This window comes from Gracilinanus agilis, chromosome 4 (genome assembly GCF_016433145.1).
Source record: "Gracilinanus agilis isolate LMUSP501 chromosome 4, AgileGrace, whole genome shotgun sequence".
Classification (NCBI taxonomy): Eukaryota; Metazoa; Chordata; class Mammalia; order Didelphimorphia; family Didelphidae; genus Gracilinanus; species Gracilinanus agilis.
This window is the reverse complement of record NC_058133.1, coordinates 323,205,010-323,220,755: the sequence shown is the minus strand read 5'-3', so window position 1 is coordinate 323,220,755 and position 15,746 is coordinate 323,205,010. Positions and strand designations below refer to the sequence as shown.

The 15,746-nt window shown below is 35.0% G+C and overlaps 1 protein-coding gene across 1 annotated transcript; it reads right to left on the bottom strand.

Annotated features, from left to right (window-relative positions):
* Positions 1–6,562: 6,562 nt before the first annotated feature.
* Positions 6,563–6,850, bottom strand: LOC123247847 (mitochondrial import inner membrane translocase subunit Tim8 A-like). Its single transcript, XM_044676894.1, has one exon. The coding sequence runs from the start codon at positions 6,848–6,850 to the stop codon at positions 6,563–6,565; it is 288 nt and encodes a 95-aa protein (XP_044532829.1).
* Between the last annotated feature and the right edge of the window lie 8,896 nt (positions 6,851–15,746).

Below are 15,746 nucleotides of genomic sequence, written 5' to 3'. Positions count from 1 at the left end.
TGTACCAAAAAAAAACACTTAAAATCACAGAGAAGGTTAATAAATTGAAAGTATAGGGGGCAGATGGATGGCTCAGTAGATTGAGACTCAGGCCTAGAGATGGGAGGTGCTAAATTCAAATCTGGCCTCAGACATTTCCTAACTGTGTGACCCTGGGCAAGTAACTTAACCCCCTTTGTCTAGCATTTACTGCTTTTCTGCCTTTGAACCAATACATAATATCGATCACAAGACAGAAGGTAAGGGTTAAAAAATTAAGTATACATAGTTATAGATATATAATAGTTTTATAATTAAGTTGGTCATTTGATATATCATTTTTAGGCCAATTCCTTCTACCAGCAGTCATACAAATAACCCAGAAATATTTTAAAAGACACCAGAAGAATATCCTACCAAACTCTGTGGGATGCAGCTAAAGCAGTACTCAGGGGGAAATTTATATGCTTGAGTTCATATATTAACAAATTAGGGAGGGCAGTGATTAATGAATTGGGTATGCAACTTAAAAAACTAGAAAGCAAGCAAATTAAAAATCCCCAGATAAAAACCAAATTAGAAATACTAAAAATCAAGGGAGAAATTAGAAAAATCGAAAGTAAAAGAACTATTGAATTAATAAATAAGACTAGAAGCTGGTATTTTGAAGAAACAGAACAGATAAAATAGACAAAGTACTGGTCAATCTAATAAAAAAAAGGAAAGAAGAAAACCAAATTGACAGTATCAAAGATGAAAAGGGAGACCTCACCTCTAATGAAGGGGAAATTAAGGCAATCATTAAAAATCATTTTGCCCAATTATATGGCAATAAATATAGCAATCTAGGTGATATGGATGAATGTTTACAAAAACATAAATTGCCTAGATTAACAGCAGAAGAAATAGAATACCTAAACAGTCCCATATCAGAAAAAGAAATTGAACAAGCAATCAAAGAACTCACTAAGAAAAAAAATTACTAGGGTCTGATGGATTCACAAGTGAATTCTATCAAACATTCAAAGAAAAAATAATCACAATACTATACAAATTATTCAATATTATAAGGAAAGAAGGAGTCCTATCAAATTCCTTTTATGACACAAATATGGTACTGATTCCAAAACCAGGTAGATCAAAAACAGAGAAAGAAAACTACAGACCAATCCACTTAATGAACATAGCAAAAATCTTAAATAGAATACTAGCAAAAAGACTCCAGCAAGTGATCAAGAGGATTATCCATCATAGCCAGGTGGGATTTATACCAGGAATGCAAGGATGGCTCAACATTAGGAAAACCATCCACATAATTGACCATATCAACAATCTAACAAACAAAAATCACATGATTATCTCAATAGATGCTGAAAAAGCGTTTGGCAAAATACTGCACCCATTCCCATTGAAAACACTGGAAAGTATAGGAAAAGAAGGACCTTTCCTAAAAATAATAAACAGTATACATCTAAAACCATCAAGAAGCATCATATACATCAGGGATAGATTAGAAGCCTTCCCAGTAAGATCAGGAGTGAAACAAGGATACCCATTATCCCCTCTATTATTTAGCATTTTACTAGAAACACTAGTAGTAGCAATTAGAGAAGAAAAAGAAATCAAAGGCATTAAAATAGGCAATAAGGAGACTAAGCTATCACTCTTTGTAGATATGATGGTATACTTAAAAAATCCTAGAGAATTAACTAAAAAGCTAGTAGAAATAATCAACAACTTTAGCAAAGTTGCAGGATACAAAATAAATGCACATAAATCACCAGCATTTCTATATATTTCCAACACATCACAGTAGCAAGAGGTAGAAAGAAAGAGAAACACCATTTAAAATCACCCTAGACAATAGAAAATACTTGGGAATCTATATACCAAAACAAACACAGGAATTATACGAACACAACTACAAAACACTTTAAACTAGATCTAAACAATTGGAAAAACATTGATTGCTCATGGGTAGGCCAAGCTAACATAATAAAAATGACCATTCTACCCAAATTAATTTATTTATTTCCATAGCTATCAAACTACCAAAAATACTTCTTTACTGAATTAGAAAAAAAAAAAACTAACACAAAGTTCATTTGGAAGAACAAAAGATCAAGAATATCAAGGGAAAGAATGAAAAAAAATGTGAAGGAAGGTGGCCTATCAGTACCAGATATTAAACTATGCTATAAAGCCTCGGTCATCAAAACAATATGTTATTGGCTAAGAGACAGAAGAGAGGATCAGTGGAATAAACTTGGGGTAAGTGATATCACCAAGAGAATGTATTATAAACCCAAAGTGCCTAACTTTTGGGACAAAAATCCACTATTTGACAAAAATTGCTGGGAAAATTGGAAAACAATATGGGAAAGATTAGGTTTAGATCAACATCTCACACCCTGCACCAAGATAAATTCAGAATGGGTGAATAAACTGAATATAAAGAGGGAAACTATAAGTAAATTAAGTGAACACAGAATAGTATACTTGTCGGATCTCTGGGAAAGGAAAGATTTTAAAACCAAGCAAGAGTTAGAGAAAATTACAAAATGTAAAATAAATTATTTTGATTATACTAAATTAAAAAGCTTTTGTACAAACAAAAACAATGCAACCAAAATCAGAATGGAAATAAATTGGGAAAAATCTTTATAACAAAAAACTCTGACGGGTCTAATTACTCAAATATACAAGGAGTTAAATTAATTGTATGAAAAATCAAGCCATTCCCCAATCAATAAATGGGCAAGGGACATGAATAGGCAATTTTCAGGTAAAGAAATCAAAAGTATCAATAAGCACATGAGAAAGTGTTCTAAATCTCTAATAATTAGATAAATGCAAATCAAAACAAAGCTGAGGTATCACCTCACACATAGCAGATTGGCTAAAATGATAGTAGAGGGGAGTAATGAATGTTGGAGGGGATGTGGTCAAATTGGGACATTAATGCATTGCTGGTAGAGTTGTGAACTGATCCAACCATTCTGAATGACAATTTGAAACTATGCTCAAAAGGCTATAAAAGAATGCCTGCCCTTTGATCCAGCCATACAATTGTTGGGTTTGTATCCTAAAGAGATCATAGATAAATAGACTTGTACGAAAATATTTATAGCCAAGCTTTTTGTGGTGGCAAAAAACTGGAAAACGAGGGTATGTCCTTCAATTGGGGAATGGCTAAACAAATTGTGGTATATGCTGGTGATGGAATACTATTGTGCTCAAAGGAATAATAAATTGGAGGAATTCCATGTGAATTGGAAAGACCTCCAGGAATTGATGCATTGTGAAAGGAGCAGAGCCAGAAGAACATTGTACACAGAGACCAATACACTGTGGTAAAATAGAATGTAATGGACTTCTGTACTGGCAGCAATGCAATGATCCATAACAATTCTGAGGGACTTATGGAAACGCTACCCACATTCAGAGGAAGAACTACAGGAGTGGAAACAAAGAAGAAAAACAACTGCTTGAACACATGGGTTGAGGTGGACATGATTAGGGATGTAGACTCGAATCTACCACACCAATGCAACCATCAACAATTTGGAAATAAGTCTTGATGGATGACACATGTTAAAACCAGTGGAAATGCACATTGGCAATGGTGGGCGGGGTAATTGGGGAGGGGGGTGAAGGGGAAAATAAGAACATGAATCATGTAACCATGATAAATTTTCAAAAAAAAAATTATAAAAAAATAATTAAATAAAAGATGCCAGAAGAAAAAATTGATCAGGAAAGCTAATTCATTAAGATTCTCAAACCAGTTAAGGACTGTGCAAAGATACGTAGCAAAGTATTTTAAGTTGAAGGCTGGGATGATGAAGTGGAATTAAAACTAGCAGGAACATCACAAATGGTCGAATGCAAATACGATCTCAATGTTAATGTATCAGAGAACAAGATATAATTCTATGAGACAGCTAGTTTGGTTAGTAGATAGAGCTGGAATGCAAAATAAAGTTGGTAAGTGATTATCCAGGTAGGGTTCAGCTAAATAGTAATCTTATTTACTGTACTCCTTTTTCTGTACCGCATGTCCCTACCTGCCAGCTGGAAATTAGGAGTTTATGATACTGCATTCTTCGGCTGAGTCTGTGGTCAGGTTCTGAACAATGGTTGAGATATGCCCCAGAATCAGCCATGAGATGAATGTATGATTCTCAAAAACCATGCTCAATTAAACATCATGAAAAAAGGAAGTGTCCAGAAATAGAAGCCAGGAAATGATACAAACCTATCACTGTGTCCCAACAAAAATTTTAAAAGAGAAAAAAAAAGATATAGCACTGTGTTTAGATCAGGAAGACCTGAGTTCAAATCTAGTCTCAGACACTTACTAACTCTGTGACCCTAGATAAGTCATTTAAGCTATGTCTAACTCATTTTCTTCATATGGGTATAATAACAGCAACTACATCACAAACTTTTTTGTGAGGATCAAAGGAATTAATATTTGTTTAACACTTGGCACAGTGCCTAGCACATAGTAGGTAGATAATAACTACTTGTTTCCTTCCTTCCTCCTTCCTGATAAGGAAGATAAGACTAGATAGTATAGTTATGACCCAGGACCTTCCAAAATATCTCGAACATAGGCAACAACTATTTTGGAGAGGAGAAAAGGAAATACAGGAGTAAAGATCAAAATATTTATGGAGCCATCAGGATATGAATTCAGAATCTATGGATTTTTGAAGAAAGCAAAGATTGGTCTTAGTTATATCATCAACTTTAATTTTTTTCATCAACAACTTTAAATTTTTCATCAACAACTTTAGTAGGTCAGTGCTATCCAAATTATAGAGTATAGGACAATACACGGCTTTCCTAGGCCCATCAAAGAATGAAGGATGAATTAGTGTCTGGCCATGGCAAAAAAAAACCAATATAGGAAGTGAGACTGGTAATATGAGTAAACAGAAAAGAACTCCAAATGTGTTGACTAAATCATGACAAAGTTGTGAAAAACTCAATAAGAAAACAACTCAACAATGAAGAGAATAGAAACAGTAAAAAGAATGGCTTAGCTACAAAGATTCCAAGAATTTGTGAGGGAATTAAAGCAAGAGTTGTTTTTTTTTAAATCATTATAACTCTTGAGGGGAAAATGGGAAGAGAATAAATAGCTTTGAAGAGAAAGTGGAAAATCTTATCTAACTAGTAAACTCCCTGAGAAATAAACAATAAACAAAACTATTTCCTTAAAAAAAAAGAAAACCAAGAGGCCAAAAAAGCAGAAAAACTAGAGGAAAAAAACAAGATTTATATTATTAAAAACACACATGGAAAAAAAAGGCCGAGAAAAGACAACTTAAGATGCATTAGACTATCTTAAAACCATAATTATACAAAACTTAGATATCATATTTAAGAAATTATAAGGAAAACTGCCTAAATCTATTATATAAGATGGCAGAGTGAAAAAGAAATATTTTACCAGTTATTTTTTTAAAACTAGTAGAAGTTGAAAACATTTACGAATGTTTTAACCAAAGTCCAGAACTCGTGGGTCAAAGAAAAATGACTAAAAGCAAACATCTAGAAAGAGTTCAGGTACCAAGAATCCATACCAATATCACAAAAGACTCTGCTTCATATATTTAAAAATGAGAGAAAATCCTGTAGTGCCATATCCCAAGACAAGAAGATAAAAGATAAGACAAAAATCATGTTATAAAACACACACACACACATTTTAATCAGTTGCAAAGGTTATTTCAGTGATCAGAAGATATGCAGAAAATGAAACAATGAACCAATGAATTAAGAATGCCCCTCTACCTGAAACTATGGCTGACAAAGTTTTAACCTTTTCAATTAATTGAGGCACATATTTTAGTCATTTAATACCCTGTAACTCAGGGCAAACTACTCTCATTTGGAGATGCCAAGAGGAAGGCAAAAGTTATGTTCAACTAGATAATTAAGCTCTATTTCTCCATATCCAAAGGCCTCTAGCTTCTTAGCATTGTCTACTGAGACCTATTATATATACTTATATATACTTAAAATAAGTCACAGTAAAGGAGGAAGACAGCTACCACTGAAAGTGAGGTCTATAGTTTGGGCACCATATTATACTTCCATCCTGCCCTGATAGTCATAAAATAGATAAGGAACCCCCAAATGGCAGTACCAAATAGTTTCTCCCCTCTTGTTGACAGATACAAAGAGTGTTCTCTCAACCCCAGCCTCCCACAGGCTTGAAATGAACTTAGATGAGGGAATCTACCCATGGGGTCCCAGTTTGAATACCTACAAAGAAGCCAATAGAACGTTAAGAACATAGCCCTGGGTACAGTTTAAGTGTTATCAGTAGTCTTCCATTCAACTGTCCGTATTTTTCACAAAACTGGCATTTTGAAACAAAATGAAACACGACCCCCAAACTCACCAAACCGTTCTCTGCTCATTCAGGTGACAGAACACCCCCCAAGGCTGGGCTAAAAAAAGTTGGGAGTCAATCTCCTCACAGCCTTTTCTTTTACAATCATCCCTTCACAATTTTTTCTTGAACTAAAGAGTTTCTTTGTCAATGGAACAGTTATTTGTGTTGAGATTAGTCAGACAAACCTTCTGAGATGGCTGGCCTGGACTGCTGTGTCTGCTCCAATCGGTTCAGGATGAACTGGCTTGTGTCAATAAATCTCTCCACGCAGTTTACAAAGCAGGTTTCAGCTCGACTATCCAACTTGGGCCCAGGTTTGTCCATGCACTTTTCCCAGCACAGCTCAGTCATTTGGTGCACCAAATGCTTATATCGCTGCTTCTGAGTTTCCAATTCGATGAAATGCTTCAGCTGCGGGTCCACAGAGCCCCGCCCCGCCATGGAGGACGAGGAATCCATGGCAACCTGGACCCAAGAAAAGCCCTGAAACCTCAAGCCTCAAAAACCCACCGACTGTCACGTGTCTTCAGGGCGGAAGCGGAAGAAGAATCCACAGGCTCCTGGACTGCCCCACCTCCTCTGATTCCTCTACGTCCATTTTTTCTAACAATTTATCAATTACATTTTCCTGACTAGAAGGTCTAGAAAGATCAGAGTTCACATTAGAGCACAGACGCTAAATAGCTCTATGACCCTGGGTAAGTCTCTTGACCTTTTTTCTAAAATTGGAGAAGGAAATGGCAAACCATTACAGTATCTTTACCAAGGACATCGTATAGACAGTCCACAGAATCATGATTAGTTGGACGCCACTAAACAGCAGTTGTCTTTTGAGTCCCCAATATGAGGTAATTAATGGTCATCATAAGAAAGGTGTAGGAACAGAACTGTGATTAAGTAAATGAATGAATGAATAGGAAAATTGTTTTATTATATATTTACCATGTGCCTAATTTGAAAAGTACTTTTTCATTAAATACATGCTGATATGTTTCTTTTTTGTCTTTTGGTTTCAAACTCCATTGAAATACTTTTCTTAAATCTCCATAGTGAAGAATTGCCATAAATCATGAACATCTTATGTTTCTGGTCTGGCATATTTCCTATGTTTCAACATGTGGACTCCATGTGATTAGAGCTGTGATTATCTGCTGTCATTTTTTTCCATTTTCGGAGGATTAATAAATCCTTTAAGATATGGTTTTAATTTAGGTCACACTTAAATGCTGGTGTACTAAATTCACATAGTTGTCCGATAACTTGTGTGTGTTTTCTCTCTTTTAAAAATACCAATAAATGAATAAAACTTAATGAGTAAAGAAAAAGGAAGTAACAAAATGAAAGGAAAAATAAAGGACTAATTTTTCTTGGTGATTAATTTTTCAACTTTCTAGATAAAGGATATTATTGACATCCTTTTTAAAGGAGAGGAATTATGGCTTGGGATAGTAGAAAGTATAATGGATTTATTGCATCATCCTGGTTTAAGTCACAGTTCCAACACTTCTTAGTTCTGTAACTAAATGCTTAGCTTCTCTCCCACCTCAGTTTCTTTATAATATGAGAATGATATTTGTGCTACTCAATTCACTTTTTAATCCTGAAAGTGTTATATTAATGTGCTTGGCACAATACTAATATTTATGTTAATTAATTCTTTACTCTGAGACATGCACTTTTTTTCTTCTCATACCTTCAGATCTTTATTGAGCTTGGACTGTCAGTCCTATACTTTCTGTAGCAAATGCTAAAATGTTTATAAAGGCAGGTTAAGACCCTTAACGACCTGGTTCATTTTCACAATTTTTTCTCATAATTTCCCATTTGGATGCTCTTCCGGACTGCATTATTATCAGAAATTCATTATTATGCAAGGCAGAATCAACTCTGGAACTCACACCTATTCAGCATATCTTGCCACAGAGGTCCTTCCCTCCATCTGTTTTGAGAGGTTAGAGTAAGAGGCAGGCATCTGGGCAGTCCTCCTAGATCCTTGACCATTTATTGAGAGTGCCATAAAAATTCTCAATCATTTCCCATAGCTCTCCCAGATTTCATGATTTCTAGGAACTTATCATTTTTTTGGCAAGATGAAATCAACTGTTAATTCACACACTTTCAGATCATTTTCCACCCTGGTTGTGGGCCACAGTTGCTCTTCTCCCTACTTCTTGCTTTTCAGTTGCTTTAGTTATTTTGCCTTTCCCCATTATATTGTGAGTTCCTAGATGGCAGGTATTCCCTTATGTTTATTTTTAGTATCTGAAGCCAGATTTGAGCCCATGTCTTCTAGTCTCCAAAGCTAGTGCTATCCACTGTCCCACTTAGCATTCCATTAGGTCAGTGATGGACAAACTTTTTAAAGTGGGGGCCAAAGGAAAGGAAATGCTCATCTGTCAGTCTGTTTCTAAGGCAACTCTTTTGGAAGTTTCATCGCATTGTATCCTACTCACTGTATTTGTCAGAATAGGAAAAATGTCCGGCAGCCAGATAGAACATTTCAGGGGGCTGCATCTGGCCTGCAGGCCATAGTTTGTCCATCACTGCATTAGGCTATATCTTGAGTTTTAAATGTCTTGTAATTGAGCCTTGCTAAAAATCATTAGCATAATGTTTTTTTTTAGTAAAGCTTTTAAACAAAGTGATTGATCAGTAGATATTTATTGAGAATCTAATATGTAATCTAGTGGTAATTCAGGTATTAGGGACAACACAAAAGAAGTGTGATGTGATTTTACTGTCTATGGCTATAGCAACACCAATCCAGAGAAGCAAAAAGGGAGCTATGAATAGAAGATCACCAAGACAATAGAACACTTATAGGCAGTCTTAAAAGAAAAGCTGTTAGGTTAGCAATAGAGCTGGACCAGTGATGAGGCAATTGGAACTTTAACAAAGAACATAGGTAGAAATACCCAGTCTTAACATCCAGGAAGCAAGAATTTTTATTTAAATTAGAATGGGTTTTGGCTACTGCACTCAGATGAATTTCACTCTAGTTCAATTCTACCAGTTGGACTCCTCCTTTAAAAACTTCTTCCAAAGGAATCCCCTTTCCATAAAGTCTTGTTATTAAGATCACAGATTTTACTCGAAGCCTCTCTGTTTCCTTCTACCTCAACTTTTATACTCCATCATATCTTGTATCAAAAGAATTCCTAATTATAGATTTAATCCTCAACCCTTAATGCCTCATAGTGTTGTCCATGGTTGTTGCTGTTGTTCATTCCTTCAGTTAGGTTTGGTTCTTCATAACCCAATGGAATATAACACATCAAGCAAGCTCTTGTATCCTCTACTGTTTCTCAGTCTGACCAAGTTCAAACTCATTGCTTCTATTATACTATCTATCCATTTCATTTTCTGCCATTTTATTTTCCTTTTGCCTTCAAACTTTCCAGTACCAGGGTCTTTATCAAAAAGTCCTGCCTTCTCATTATGTAGACAAAGTATTTAACTTTCCAGTAAATGCTAAAAATAACAAATTAATTTCTGTAAGTATTGACTGATTTGATCTCCTTGCTGTCCAATGAAGTTGCAAAAGTCTTCTCCAGCAAAATTCAAAAGAGTCCATTCTGGAGTAATCAGTTTTCCTTATAAACCTACTCTCTCGTATATTGGTACTAGAGTAACCATCGCTTTAACCACACGGACTTTGTCAGCAAGATGATATTTCTTTTTGTCATTCTGTCCAGATTTTCTATAGCTTTCCTTTTAAGGCGTGAGTGTGTTTTAATTTCATGGTCGAAGTTAACATTTGCAGTGATCTTTGACCTTAAAAATATAAAATCTTACACTGCTTCCTTTTCTTTTCACTCTTTTTTTTTTTAACAAGGCAGTGATGGGACCAGTTGCCAAGCTTCAAGCCAGCTTTCACATGCTCCTCTTTCACCCTTATAAAGAGGCTTCTTAATTTTTCTTCACTTTTTACCATCAGAATAGTATCATCTGCATACTAAGATTATTTATATTTGTCAAGCAACCTTAATTTCAGCTTTTGATTCATCCAGTCTGTCATTTCACATGATGTACTTTCATATAATATAAATAAAAAGTTAACAATATACAGTATTGTCATACTCCTTTTTCCAATCTTAAACCAATTAGTTGTTTCTTTTCCTCCTCCTCTTTCTCCTCTTCCTTCTCCTCCTTCTCCTTTTCTTCCTCCTCTTCCTTCTCCTCCTTCTCCTTCTCCTCCTCCTCTTCCTTTTCCTCTGCCTCCTTCTCCTACTCCTCTTCCTCCTCCTCCTCCTCCTCCTCCTCCTTCACCTTCTTCTCTTTCTCCTTTTCCTCCTCCTTCTTCTTCTCATCAATATTTTATATTGGTTCCAAGGCAGAAGAATGGTAAAAGCAAGCCAGTGTGAGTTAAGTGACTTGCCCATAGTTCGCACGACTGTGTGTCTTAAGAAAGATTTAAACCCAGGACTTCTCATCTTTAGGACTGGCTCTCAATCCACTAAGCAATCTAGATATCCACCTAGGTATTTCTTCCTGACATGCATAAAGCTTCCTTGGACACAAGTAAGAAGATCTGGGACTCTCATCTTCTTGAAGACTTGCCACACTTTGTTGTGATCCACCTAGTCAAAGGTGTTTGTATAGTCATTGAAGAAATGTTTTTCTGGAAGTCCTTTGCTTTCTCCATAATCCAGGGGTTTAAATGGACCCGTATGCAATAAATTACTCCAGATGATAGTATCAAAAACTTCACCCATACTAATTCAGCTTTAGATTCCATTGAATTCTTCCTTTGGTCATGTTCAAGCTGTGGTATTCTGACCAATATTATTCTCATCTGCTTGTATAGTATTTTGACATAAAATGTTGAGTAGCTTTATGGTTTGGGGAAGCTCCAGGAATCACTGAAGAAGTGGGTCATGCATGGTCCTATCTACTTACTATCAGGGATAAGGGAACCCTACCTGTCCTTAAGCTAAGAAATATTTGTAATTTTATACATGTTAAACCAGTGTTTTCTCTTCCATTTTTACTGCTATCATTGTAGTTCATACTTTGTTGTTTTATTATGGGATCATAGATTTACCTCTCAAAAGAATTTTAAAGGCCATCTTGTTCTACCTCTAATTTAACAAATGCAGAAACTGATACCTGGAGGGTTTTAATTAATTTCAGGAGGTCTCACTAGTAGGAAGTAACAAAAAAGAGTACAATATGCATGAAGAATATGTTGCAGTACCTGCCATGGATGACTGGAACTGTGGAAATAAATGAGCACCTGCTGACCTCATATATGTACTATTTCTCCCTGTACCTATCCCTGTGGCTCAGGCACTTCACAGCATAATATCCCCAGAAAGAAAAGCTAAAAAAAATCTCTAAAAAGGAAAGAGTGAAAATGAAAGCTGAAGAGACCAGTGCTGGGGCAGACTGCTTCCTTTAGTAGACCTCTGTCCCTTTGTACTTCACCAAAAACTGAAGCCACAGAAAGCAAAACAACAAATAAGAGAATTATACTGTATTTAAACCCATTTTCTGTTTCCAAGTACAATATTCTTTCCACTTTAACACACTACCTTTATTATTGCAAAGGCCCTTCTAGTGGTTATAATTAATCCAGTTTCCTCCCATTCCATTCTTACGTTTACATCACTGCCAAAGTGATTTCGTTAATTTATTGTACAATAGTGTTTGCAAAAGAGCAAGTCTAAATTTCACATTATATTTTACATAAGGCACATATTTTCCTTTCTGTCAGGCTCCAGAAATTGATTGCTCATTATCGCAATTTCAAAGAATTCAATTTATCATGAAAAAAGGTACTTGTGATGACTCCTGTTATATTCAGAGACATCTGATGAGAATAGACTGCCATGTGGAGGAAACTGCAGTGGTAGCACATAGAAGGAGGAGACCTGGAATGTTCTTAAGTCTCCTACAGAAAACACGTAACAGAGAGGTGGTGCTAGAGGATGCTTCTAATAGAATGTCTAGTGCCACATCATTGTTAGATAATCTTAATTCAAATTGGAGATTTTGTTATATCTTTTCCCACACTGAAATCTTCTGTAAGCTTTCTAGATATTTTCTACTATTCACTCAGAAATAAGACCTTGATTCCAAGAAAATGTTCTGTGATTGTTCTACTAATCATTGGCAATTGAGTGCTTTATTTTAAAATGCACTTGGTAGAGAGCTCATCTATATTTTTATAATACTATATCATATTGTATTGACTACATATTGAGCGGTAATGTACATACTCTGGCTTTCCAATAGATGGAATTTATATGCTGTGGAAAAATAAACCTTAAATGGAAGAATGTGAATATTGTAGCCCAGAAACAAGTTATAAACTCTAAGCCTGTAATGGAGCATTTAATATGAGTGAAAAGACAAAGATAAAAAATTTTCAGCAATAATTAGATGACCTTAGTACTTGTGGAAAGTTAATAACTCACCATAATAATGAAACAGTAAATGAAGCTAATTTCTCCATTTCATCCACTAGTTTTCTTCAAGTGATGCCTTTATGCTCATCACTAAAAGGAGACAGGAGAATTTCTGTTTTATTTTTTAATTAAGGAACTCAACATTAAGCAGAGCTCATACTTTCTCCTCTCATATTTTTTTAAATTTCTAATGATCCAGCACTGCCAGGACACACACACACAAAATCTGCAAATGTATAGGCATGTATAAATATGTATGTATAAGGTTGAAATCAACCTTTCTTTTCATGTGTGACATATTTTAAGACAAAGTCACTATTAAAAATGAGAAAAACAAAATCTGGCCTAAAATAAGATTTAGGACATTCCCAACTCACTCTTCAAAGAGATAGGGTAACATAGCACATACTGCCAGACTTTTTCTGTGTATATTGATCAGTTGTGCTTCTTTTATTCTTTTTCTTGTCTTTGTCAAATAAAAATACAGTTTGTTAAATGAGATGGCTTTCTTGGAGAGAGACAAGAACTAGAGAAAATATTGATGATCTAAAATATAAAACTGATTAAAACCTAATAAAAAAGCTATATGAAATAGTTTTATTTTATATTCATTTCCCAATTTTCTCCTTTGTGGATAGAATGCTGGGCCAATAGTAAGCAGTGAGTTCAAATTCAATCTTTAATGTATACTAGATGCATGACTTTGGAAAAAACATTTAACTTCTGCCTTAATTTCTTCAAATTTAAACTGAAGACATTAATAACATCTACCCCCTAGATTTGTGATGATCAAATGTGAATATCATTGTAAAGTCCTTAGCACAATGCCTGGTACATAATAGGTACTACAGAAATAGTACCTGACAAATAAGGGGTCTAATCTCCATATGACTTAATTTGGGTGAGGATAAAGAGGGGGATCCAAGAATACATTTTGTTTGTCCTTCATGAATCCCATCATCCTAGGAGTCATCTATGCCATTCTAGGTCTCAGAATCATTAGATTCTGTTTCAAGAAACTAAAGATTCTATGGCTCGTGAACTTGTGATCTTGGAAATTGGGAGTTAAGAGTAGGTGTACAGACAAGAAACTTTATGCATGAGTCTTATCCCATACTATTTTGGGAAACGCATAAAAATCCGGTGTCTTAAGTAAGTTGAATCCAGTGAAAGGACACATAATCACTATTTATTCTTCTACACCCACCTCCTATCTTCACCCTAATACTTTCTGTGAGTGGAGTAGTCAGCCATGGAAAATGGCACTCCCCTTGCACACATGTCATATTCAGTGTTCACACAAGTCATCTAGTAGAGTAGAGAGATTCAGTGATAACTGAATCTGCACCACTCATGTTAGAAAAGCACATAATTCCTACTCTCCTTAATCCTGTAGCTCAGAGCCAGAAATTATGGAAATGAAACTTCCTTCCTTTCCTCCACTACATTTCCCTAAACTCTCCCTTCTAAGCCTCTTAGGCTTGTTACTACTTAGTTATAGTATCTAATGATCTTACAACAGCAAGGAGCCTCAAGAGGACATCAAATAAACTCATTATTTTATTTATTAGAAATTGATGCTGAAATAGGTTAAGTGATTTGCCCATGATCAAACATATAGTAAGTAACTAAGGCTCTATTTGAACTCATGTCTTAATGTATATTCTATTCTGCCCTATTCCATTGTATCCTTTGAAATGTTCACTATTTGTTGTATTTACTTGCATTTTAAATAGATTTGTATTGATCACTTTAATGTTTATGTCACTTAGATGTATCCTCCCTTCTTTTCCATCCCAGGGTGGCTTTGATTATAACAATAACAACAACAACAACAATTTAAAAGAAAAATGAAAAAATGGAAGAAAAATATAGCAAAACTAATCATTCATTAAAAAACCCAAGATTATGTATAATCTTCTATACCATCTACAGACCCCCACAAATGCACATAGATGAGTTCACAAAGGAGGGACAAGAGGATTTATGTCATATTCTTCTTTAGAACCCCTTTGTCTTTATATTTTACTAGCATTATTTTTATTGTTTTATATTTTTCTCTCTATTTAGATTGTTATAGTCATTAGCATATTATTTTCTTGCCTTTACTTCATTTTGCATCATTTCATGTAAGTCTTCACATGTTTTTCCATCTTTATCATTTCTATAATATAACATTCTCCACCCCAGTTTGTTTAGCCATTCTCCAATCTGGGGGTATCGATATTCTTTTTCTATTTTTTTACTATTACTATTAATATTTTCTTGATTATTTAGTATTTATTTTCATAAATTACCTCCTTGAATCTACAGTATCCTTAAAAATCTCCTGAATCACAGATCTTTCCACCCTATTATGCTAACAGAAATTGGCTTTCTATCCTTAAACCCTCTCTAGAGTACTGACTTCTCCTTGTCTCTTGATCTTGTTTCTCCATATACCCACAAAAGACAGGGAGGAAGAATGAGCAGACTACTTGCTCCTCACTTCTATATCTGAACTCTTCATTATTATCTCTCTTCCTCCTTCCAGTAAACAGGCAATGCCCCTTAAATGTACACTTACTTTATATCAATCGAGATCCTTGTCATCATCATCTACCAGCTTTAAGAGGCAGCTTGGTAGAGGAGTGGATCAAATGCTAGACTTGGCATGAGAAAGGTGAGTACAAATACAGCCTCAGATTGCTACTTTGATAAAGCAACTTCTCTCTTACCTTCAGGGGATTTTCTTTTATTAAAATGGGAATGAGAATCTCGCCAAACTTGAAGTGTTACAAATATCAAAGGAAATAAATACAGTTCTTTGCAAAATCTAAAGTAGTATATTAACATTAGCAAGTATTACTATTATTATGCTTATTATTGCTGTAATTTTCCTTCATTTCTCAAGGAATTCTAAACCTGGCTGATAGTCCTCTATCCAATGCCCAAACTCAAACATG

Bases quoted from the DNA above. Each gene is read 5' to 3' on its own strand.
- LOC123247847 (XM_044676894.1), bottom strand. From the start codon at position 6,850: ATGGATTCCTCGTCCTCCATGGCGGGGCGGGGCTCTGTGGACCCGCAG.